General features: G+C 51.8%; 1 protein-coding gene across 1 annotated transcript; it reads left to right on the plus strand.

The window, feature by feature from the left end:
- Positions 1-1,971: 1,971 nt before the first annotated feature.
- LOC113940497 (olfactory receptor 14J1-like) lies at positions 1,972-2,880 on the plus strand (the record flags this gene model as incomplete). The annotated part of the gene is made up of 1 exon (XM_027631650.1): positions 1,972-2,880. A coding segment is annotated over exon 1 (909 nt), but the record flags the coding sequence as incomplete, so codon positions are not given.
- Positions 2,881-10,223: the final 7,343 nt, after the last annotated feature.

A 10,223-nucleotide genomic window follows, 5' to 3' on the forward strand; every position in this document is an offset into this window, starting at 1 on the left:
CACCTTTCCCTTGCTTGTCGATCCTTGTCATCACTGTCTGCACTTTTCTGCTCTAACTGGAATCTGGGGACACCTTCTCAGTTGTGTCCCTCAATGAGACTCATTAACACTACAAGAAACTAGTGTTTCAATCTCTGACTTCTTGAGAAGTTGTTTGAACTTCCTCTCATGGACTGAGTCTCATGTAAACAACCTCAAAGTCCCCTGAGGGTCAGGAAATGCCTGGGGCTGTTGCTGTGCTGCTGAGCTGGGCCAGGCTTCTGGAACACAGGGAGCTCCTGACAAGCAAGAAGAGCTTCAAAGAGACAGCTCTGCTGGTGAGCAGCTCCTCTGCACAGCCCAGCAGGGCTGAGGGCACTGCCTGCAGCACCCAGGGCACAGGAGAGAAGGCAGAGAGATGAGAGGCAGCCTGGGCTGGGAGGTGACTGAGTTCTTGCTATGGGAGAAACCTTCCCAGGATTTGAAGGAAGAATTCTCTGCATGTAGAAATATTAAACTTGCCTTCCTGGAGGCATCTCCTAAAGCTGCCACATCCCACAGCTTCTAGGATCTTTCAGCAATACTCTCCCAGTTGCTGCAGTGCAGGGGAAGTGGCCACATGGCAGAGCAGGGCAGGAGCTGCAGGCAGCAAGGGCAGAGAGGAGAAGGGAGCAGGAGGTTCAAGGGATCCTGGGCTGGGAGGACAGGGCAGAGCTGCTCAGGGCAGGAACCTTGCCAGCCCGTTGCCACGGTCAGGCTGTGGCTGCAGAGCAGTGCAGGGGAGTTGCTGCAAGTGCCTCTGCCAGCTGCCAAATGGCAGCAGTGGCAGGAGCTGTCAGGATGGCTCTGCTGGATTTGCTGGGCTGCAGCAGGAGAAGCTGCTGCAGAGCAGGACTTGCTGCTGCCCCCTCAGAGGCCCAGGGCAAGAAGGTTCCCTGTGGCAGGGCTGGCTGTGGGGTGGGAAGGTGGGGGTGCAGCCAGGGGTGCCCAGGGCTGTGGTGCAGAGCAGGGTCCTGCCCCCAGGGCTCTGTGTGCTGGGGCAGGGACTCTGCTGCCTGCCAGGCTCAGCTCTCAGCCCGGCCAAGGAGCTGCCACGGGGCTGGGGGAGAAGGGCTGTGGGGAAGGAACAACTCCTGGGAGGGCAGAGCAGGGCAGAGTCCTTCTGATCTCCAAAGTGGGCTGCAGGGATGAGGGCTGGTCACAGCTCCAGATCAAAGCAGGAAATTTCCCAGAAGGTATTTGCAAGAGGCACAGACAGACAGGAGGTACCTTCAAGAGAATGAACCAGTTCTTTCAGTGTTATACTCTGTGTGGTCTGGGTGCTGACTGCAACAGGGAAATGAATCTCTGAGCACAGGAGGAGACACTGAAACTTGAACTCTGTTAGATTAGAGGAGATTGAACCTGAGAGTATCAGACATTAAAACTGTCTTATAGACAACATCAGTGTCACTTTCTCAGCCCTGGGCCCAGGGAAGCAGCTGCTGGGAAGGACAGCTGCAGACAGCAGAGCCTTGTGCAGGGAGTGGGGGGCAAGTGCCCCCAAGGCCTGGGGGAGGGGGCATTCAGGCAGCTCTGGGGGCCCTTCCCTGCAGCTCTGCTGGGCACTGTGTGCTGGGCCAAAGAAACGAGAATTCCTGCAGTGGAAAAGAACCTTCCAGATGTGATGGTAAAAATGGAAAACACAGGTACAATTATTCTAAGCTTAGACTAAGCTTCTGCTCTGCAGCCCCAGCTCTTCTGAGTCATGGGTGTAGAGATGGAACTTTTGTACTCCAGGTCTGTTACATCTGACATTCCTTGTATGAGAGCTCTACCAAAAAAGTTCCATGTCCCCCTGGAGCAGAACAAAACTGATTCCTTGGCAGTGCATTTGGTGACATTTGACACATTGATTTCTTTTAAAAATTGAGTTGCTCATTCACAGAGGTCTGTCTTAACCGTTCCCTGTCCTTTCCTTTTTTGAACAGGCTCTGTGCTAAGAAGCAGCAAATGCCCAACAGCAGCTCCATGCCCCAGTTCCTCCTCCTGGCATTTGCAGACAGGTGGGAGCTGCAGCTCCTGCACTTCTGGCTCTTCCTGGCCATCTCCCTGGCTGCCCTCCTGGCCAACGGCCTCATCCTCAGCGCCGTAGCCTGCGACCACCACCTGCACACCCCCATGGGCTTCTTCCTGCTCAACCTCTCCCTCACAGACCTGGGCTGCATCTGCACCACTGTCCCCAAAGCCATGCACAATTCCCTCTGGGGCACCATAACCATCTCCTACATGGGATGTGCTGCACAGCTCTTTTTCTTTCTGTTCTTCATCTCAGCAGAATATTTCCTCCTCACCATCATGTGCTACGACCGCTACGTTGCCATCTGCAAACCCCTGCACTACGGGACCCTCCTGGGCAGCAGAGCTTGTGCCCACATGGCAGCAGCTGCCTGGGCCACTGGCTTTCTCAGTGCTCTGCTGCACACAGCCAATACATTTTCCCTGCCCCTGTGCCAGGGTAATGCCCTGGGCCAGTTCTTCTGTGAAATCCCACACATCCTCAAGCTCTCCTGCTCACACTCAGGCTACCTCAGGGAAATTGGGCTTCTTGGGGTTGGTGCCTGTTTAGGGTTTGTTTGTTTTGTTTTCATTGTTTTCTCCTATGTGCAGATCTTCAGGGCTGTGCTGAGGATCCCGTCTGTACAGGGACGGCACAAAGCCTTTTCCACATGCATCCCTCACCTGGCTGTGGTCTCTATTGTTATCAGCACCTCATTCTTTGCCTACCTGAAGCCCCCGTCCATCTTCTCCCCATCCCTGGATCTGGCACTATCAGTTCTGTACTCGGTGGTTCCTCCAGCACTGAACCCCTTCATCTACAGCCTCAGGAACCAGGAGCTCAAGGATGCCCTGAGAAAAATGATGACTGGATGCTTTTCAGGAGCAATAAATTGCCGAGTTTCTGCTATGTAGCATACAGAACCGAACTCACTAATGGCCCAGCTTTCCTGCTCAGGTTTTCCATGGAGTTCATCAGGTCCTTCTTGAAAGAATTTTCTTTGCAATGATATATTATTATGCATCTGCCTTCTAATTTAGTGTCTACCCATTGAATTTGACCCCAAGATGTATAAAGGATGAATTGTGCTCAGAGTATTTAAACAAAATAAATGAATCTGCCGTGCCTTCTTTGTCCAAGATCCTGCTTCTTAGATGTTCCTAAAGGACAGCACACTGCAGGACAGGGTGTATTTGCAAACGGGAAGGGGACAATAATCCCAGCCCAGCAGCACTGTCAGGGAGCCGAAGGGCTTGGTCTTTGCAGAGCTGCTCTCTTGCCACTTCCACACTGTCCTCCTGAGCTTCTTTCTCGCTGTAAGGCCTGAGTGCTCTCTGAGCACAGTCCTGGGGGCTAGAAACCCTTGGAGTACAGGCAGGGACAGGCCCTGGCAACTTCTGAAGCAGAGTTGGGCTCCCTTACAGCATCTCCAGGATGCTGTGGGATCATCTGAGGGCACTGCATGGACTGGGTCACTTCTTTCGTGACCTTGCTCCAGGGCTGGAACTCTCCTGCAGTGACACCATGACACTCCTGCTCTCTGCTTTCCAGGTTTCATTTTTAGATCCAGTCTTCCCCTCCTGTTCCCAGGGACATCCTGGGAGTGCTTCAGAGCTGCCATCCTGGGGCAGCTCCTGCCCAGCGTGGGCAGGCACAAAGTGTCTCCACGTGCTCTTCTCCCCTCCCCAGTGCCACTGTTTTCTGCAGCCTCCTCATCCTCGCCCAGCACAGCCCTCCTGGCACAGTTGGACACAGCCCTTGTTCTACCCCCTCCTCAGGCACCTGCCCAATCCCCTCAACTCCAGCCTGATGGCCAGAAACCTTCAGGGCAGGGAGGCACTGGGGAAAATGCTGAGGAAACCTTTCAGCTGCACTCAAATCCAAATGGAGGGGTTGGCCTCGAGGAAGAAATCCCTTCTCATTCTCCAGAACCACCAGGACAACCTGTGTTGTGTCCTGGGCACTCCTCTGGAAGTGTGGGCTATGGAAAAGGTTTTGGTGTCAGGGCTATTGAGAAGGCTGGGCAGTGTCACTGGGAGACCTCTCCCAAACCCTTGGAAAGGCCAGAGCCATCCCAGAGCTTCCTGGGGCCTTGGCAAACGCAGTCATGGAAGCAGTCTGCAAACAGGGCAGCAAGGAGGGTTGAGAGAGTTCCAGACTGCTCAGACTCATCAGGGAAGGGGATATGGCAAGTCCTCCTGCAGCCCTTCCCAGGCATGGGAAGGACAAGGTAGGGATTGCAGAACCCCTGTGGGAGGGAAAAGAAGGGGATGTTGTGTGCCCAGACTTTATCAAGGCCCTTGACATGGTCTCCTGTGGTCTCTTTATGGCCAGATTGGTGAGAGCTGGACTGAAGAAGCGGAAGATGTGGTGGGTGGGAATTTGGCTGAATGAATAGTGTCAAATAAAATCCATGGTACAAAGTCCTCTTGGCAGTAACTTCCTGGTGAAATCCCTCAGTGACCAGCCCTTGAACACCACTGGAGAACATCTTTATTATCTCTCTGTACATTGGGACAAAATGTATTTTTAAGTCCTTTGTGAATGATGCCAAATTTCAGGGAGACCTTGAGCAACCCCTGGTTTAAAGACACATATTGGGATGGGAACTCCAATAAAATGAATTCACTCCCCTTTTATTCCCCACCACTAAAGGGATACAAAATACAAGGAGGTATAAGTGAAAAAATAAGAGTTTACTGACAAGAAATATAGCAGTAAAAACAGCAATACCAACACAAGTATTCAAAGCAACAGCAGAGAGAGAAATTGCCTCCTCTGTACCCATCTGCCCAACTCCCTTTTGTTGGGAGATGAAACAGGGATCAACATGTTTCCCTTCCCCCTTTTCCTCCTGAATGAACAAAGAACAAAAAACAAAACCAGGGGAAAGAGGAGGCAAAGCAAAATGTGGGAAGCTCTCTGGTCTGAGATCAGTTGTGCTGCCCAAGGACACGCTGACTCCAGAGGTGTCCAAGCGGGGCAGAGCCAGCGGCTCCGGTCCGTGCGGCGACGGGGAGGAGGCAGCGGTTCTGCTTGATTCCATGGAGTTCTGGGGAGGCACAGTGGGTGAGATTCCACATTGTCCCTGCATTCCTTTGGTTCCATGAGGCCCTGCAGTGTCACAGAACCACTTGATTCTGTGACTTTACAAAGAATCAGAATGGTCCCTTGATTTAAGGCCAACTGCACATGGGGCTACCTTGGGGGGATTGTGGCCACCCAGACAAGGGAGTTGTCACCCCCCTGGACTCAGCCCTGGGGTCACCACATCTGGACTGGTCTGTCTGTCTGTGAGGTTCCCCATTCTGGAGGAATGAGGAAGAACTGGAGAGGGTCTAGAGGAGATCTGACAGGATGGAGCTTTTGTCCATATTGGAAATAGAATGAAATCTCCACAAAGAGTAGCATGGAAGGTTGGGACTGAAGGTGAGGGAAATGAAATATCACTCAGTGAGGACCCTTGTGGTGCAAGAGGTCCCCCAGAGGGAGTCAGGATCAGCCCATGGCTTTGTGTTGCAGGGAACAGCCAGAGCTGGTGCAGAGACATCAGGGAGGGTCTAGAGATGCTGCTGGGAGAGGGGTGGGAAAGCAAGAGGGGTGTGTGCAGCCTGCAAGGCCAGAGCAGCAGCAGGGCCAGGGCAGGACAGCCTGCAGGAGAGATGGCCAAGGGCTCTGGCAGGGCTGCAAGGCCCAAAGGCACCCAGGCCTTTGTCCCCTTGCCTCTGGCAGCTGCCTCTGCCACTCAGGCCACCACAACCAACTTGCCTGGCAGGTTCTGCCCTTGGTTTCAACCTCGCCCCTCCCTCAGGAGCCTGGCAGGGGTTGCCCTGTTTTGGGCCTTTGTTGTTCCTCCCCCTCCCATCCCAGTGCCCCCCAAACAGCCCTGAGCCAGCCGGGAGGGACAGGATCTGCTGGGCCAGGGCCTGGGGCTCAGGCCTTGGCCTTTGTGCTGCACAAAACAATGGAAGGCTTTGCTCAGCATTGCAGGGGCCTGCCCAGAGCCTTTGTCTGCCTGCACTCCTGGCCTCCAAAAAGCTGCTCCAAGGAGTCCCTGGGGAGGCTTTGTCAGTGCCTGCCCTCAGTGGGGCCCAGCAATGCTTCAAGGCACTTGCAGTTTGGCTTCTGACTTCTTCAGCAGCTGCTTCAATCTTCTCTCAGTACCTCAGGATCATGAGCTGGGCTGCAAACACACCGTGGGGCTCATTAAATTCCAGAAATCCCTCAGGATCTTTTTGTCTTTCTTTAGTTGTCTTCAAGGCAATTTCAAAACAAGTTTTCAAAATTTGTATTTTTTTTGTTTTAATTAAAGGATAGATATTTTTTAGTTTAGAGGAAAGGTGATAGAGGTGTTCTCCAAGTGATCTTGATGCTGAGTGTCTCCTCAGGAGATCCAGACTGACCCTGGATGATCAACCTTGCTCCTCACCCCCCAACCTCACCAGTTCTGACATGGCCTATCTTGGACTGACAGCTGATGCAACTTCAAACACACTGCGGGACCCATTAAAACATTGAAAAACAAAATCTTTCTATTCCTTTAATTGTCTTCAAGTCTTCAAGAGTTCTACAGCTAATTGGAGTTGTTTTGTAGTTTAGCTAAGCAGGAAGATTTTAAAGTGGAAGTCATGAAAAAAAAATATTTTTTTTTATGACAGGGAATGATTTACACAGAGATCTGGGATGCAAGAGGGTCAGGGCACAAAGGATTTGGATCCAAAGGCAAGGAGGCAAAAGACATTAGTAGCATTTAATCATTAACCAACTGAACAGTTATCAGGTGATTCAATAGCATTTGCTACAACTTTAACAGTGACTGAATTATAGATACACAAGAACAACATTCCCACCACAGTCAATTCACACCCACACCCAGGCAGAGATTTGTGGACACATCAAGAGCTGGCTGTGGAAAGGTCCCTCTCCAACATTCTCCTTGTTATCCGAGAAACACTCCCCCAAATCCCTTTGTGTTTCCCACCAGACAAGGGTGACAACTGGAGGAGTGTTTGTGGAGGGGGATCAGAATTGTCCTGGGCATCAGCGAGGGTCTTTGGAGTGTTGCAAACTGGAGGGTTCCCGAGCTGGGAGAGGCTGCCAGAGGTGTCCCACTGAGAGGGAGGTGCTGGGGAGCTGCCAGGGCCTCCCTCAGCACTGCTGGTTGTGGGCTCCCAAGGGGACTGGCTTTAGTTATGTGCTGAATTTCCATCCTGGTGTCAGGAATGACTGGAGTTCCCAAACTATTTGGGAATTGTATCTGAACTCTTCTATTTGGGTTATGATTCAGGTAGGGAATGTTCCAAGGTTTTCATCGGATGACTGATTATCCTGTGTTCCCCAGCTCTTACACCCATCCCAGTCAGCTGGACGGTTTATCGACAGTGTGTCCCGAGGGGCGGCACCTCTGATGCCATAGAAACCCCTCCCCTGGAAGAGGAAACCTTTGGAATTCAGGAGCTGTTCTAGTGGAGCATGAAAATGAACAGCAGTTTTCCTAAAGCCCAGCCCCAATCAGAACAAAGCCAGGCCCCATCAGTGGCAGAGCAAAGGTCCCCCCATCGCTGTGTCCCTGTGGCCGCTGAGGCGGCAGCGCAGGCCCGAGGCGGTGCCGGGTCCCGGTGCAGCCGGGGCAGAGCGGCGGCTGCGCGAGCGGCAACCCCGGCGGTGAGTGCGGCAGCGCCGTGGGAGCGGCGGCTCCGGGCACAGAGGCCGGCGGCAGCCACTGTGGTTCATGGAACCAAGTGGCCATTGGGACACTGCAGGCCCTGCTGGAATCCAGGGGCCGGTGGGACACTGGGGAGCCTCTTGGAGCCAAGGGAACCCTGGCATATTTTGGAACATCCTGGAATCAAGGAGCCATTGTGACACTGTAGGGCCTCATGGAACCAATGGAATTTTGGGACATAGTTGAAACTCAAATCATCAGGGCCGTTGTGACACTCCAGAACCTCATGGAACCAAGGATCTGTTGTGACACTGAGAGGCTTCATGGAACCAAAGGAACCCTGAGAGTTTTTGGAACCTCATAGAATCAAGGGGCCATTTCTGGCAGGATGCTCTGCTCTGACAATACCTAAACAATGGTCAGAGAATGCAAACAATGCAAGCTCTCTGTAGTGAGTTACTTCTGGTGTCAAGGTGCTTTTTTTAATGTTGAATTATGCTAAACCCAAAATGCTTCCTGAGACATCAAACACACATCTTGCTTTCTGGAGCTGGTTTTGACAGATAAGCTGCTCCCTGGCCTGCAAATATGTCTGGCAGTCAAACCCTTGATAACTATAAATACCTCGTCCAACTTCCATGTGTCAGATTCTTCCCCAGACTTCCTTGAAGTGTGTGGAGCTTCTGCCATGAAGCAGGGACAGCTCTTCATGGTCACTGCCCAGGGGTTAAATGAAAGAGAGAGAACTACCCCCTGTCGTTGTGGGGTGAGTTACCTCAATCTCTGCTTCAGGACTGTTTCTTTTTGCTGGCTTTGATCCAATTGCTTTAATAGAATGACTTTGATAGACTGCACTGTCCAATCTTACACTATACTGCTAGGAGGTTTTGACTTTTGTACTGTGTAGCAAAAAATTCTGTTTAAGGTCTTTCATCTGTTTCTTGTCTGATCAATTATCTATTCATTTGTCATAATAAATAATTCATTTTATAGAAATATTTCTTATTTACCATCACTAAAACCTGCCAGACAAAGTGTTTGAATCACACCTCTATAATTCCTTCAGTCGAACCAAAAATCTGAGTCTGAGATTGGATCCAGCCACCCCCAGGCTCCTCTCTGAGAAGGAATTTAGAAAGCAAGGGGGTCCTTTGTGCACCTCGTAGCTCAACGAGACGGCTTCTGCCATCAGCTTTGTCTAAGCTTTCCACCCCCCAGCCCCAAGCTGTGACGCATGGGCATGTCTTGTCCATGCAGTGCAAACATGGACTCCTGAGCTGGTCATTTGCTGTCCCTCCTTGGAGGGAAGAACAAGCCCAATGGCCTGGGGTGAGAGGCCAGTGCTGGGAGTGGCGCTGGCTGTGCCAGGGCACTGCTGGGTGCCCCCACCCTGAGCACTCCCCCCCTTGTGCTGGTCACTGCTGTTTTCCTCTGCAGGGCGTTGTGTTGGGCACCTCCTGGAGAGCCAAGTGGAAAGCAGATGGAAGCTTTGAGGCCCTGGCCTGAGGAGATGCCCCTGCAGGATGGCAGTGCTGCTGCAGAGGTCAGCTCTGTGCCAGCAGTGCCCGTGGCTGTCCCTGCCTGCAGTCCCTGGACAGTCCTGCAGCAGGACTGGCACCGACTGCCAGAGCACTGAGGACTCCAACAACCCAGGGCTCTGCAGGACTGTGTGGAAGGGAAGGGAGAGGAGGCCAGGAAGGAGAAGGGCTGCTGCTCTCTGGCAGTGCTGCTCTGCTGGGACTCTTTTCTGACCCAGCTCTGCACAGAGGCTCTGACCCTGCAACTGCAGAGAAGTCAGAGAGGAAAGATGTGAGGCAAACAAGCCAATGCAGAGTTCCTTATTTGGTATTTATGCACACAGTGAGTACAATTGCCAATTTGTACAGCCTGTGGGCCAGGCTAGAAAGGCAAACACTGAATTAAAAATTGTGTTTAAATTTTTTTTGTTGTGAATAAATTCACACAAAAATAACACCCCTCCCAGGAGCAAAAAATAGAGAAGATATGGTGGGCCTTTAATGAAATCCATAACAGGATTGGCTTTCAATGAGGTACATAACATGCAGAAGAAGGAGAGTTTCTTGCTTCTGAAAAACACTCAGTTATGATTTTCCTCAGGGCATCCTTGATCTCCTGGTTTCTGAGGCTGTAGATGAGTGGGTTCAGTGTTGGAGGAACCACCAAGTACAGAACTGACAGGGCCAGATCCAGGGATGGGAAGGAGATGGAGGGGGGCTTCAGGTAAGTAAAGAAACCAGTGCTGACAAACAGGGAGACCACAGCCAGGTGAGGGAGGCACGTGGAAAAGGCTTTGTGCCGTCCCTGCTGAGAGGGGATTCTCAACACAACCCTAAAAATCTGCATATAGGAGAAAACAATGAAAACAAACCAACAAAATACTAAAGAGCAACTAACCGCAATAAGCCAAATTTCCCTGATGCTGGAGTGTGAGCAGGAGAGCTTGAGGATGTGTGGGAGTTCACAGAAAAACTGACCCAGGGCATTGCCCTGGCACAGGGGCAGGGAAAATGTATTGGCTGT

The sequence above is a fragment of the Corapipo altera genome, unplaced genomic scaffold, assembly GCF_003945725.1.
Source record: "Corapipo altera isolate COAL_440 unplaced genomic scaffold, ASM394572v1 59802, whole genome shotgun sequence".
NCBI classification, from domain to species: domain Eukaryota; kingdom Metazoa; phylum Chordata; class Aves; order Passeriformes; family Pipridae; genus Corapipo; species Corapipo altera.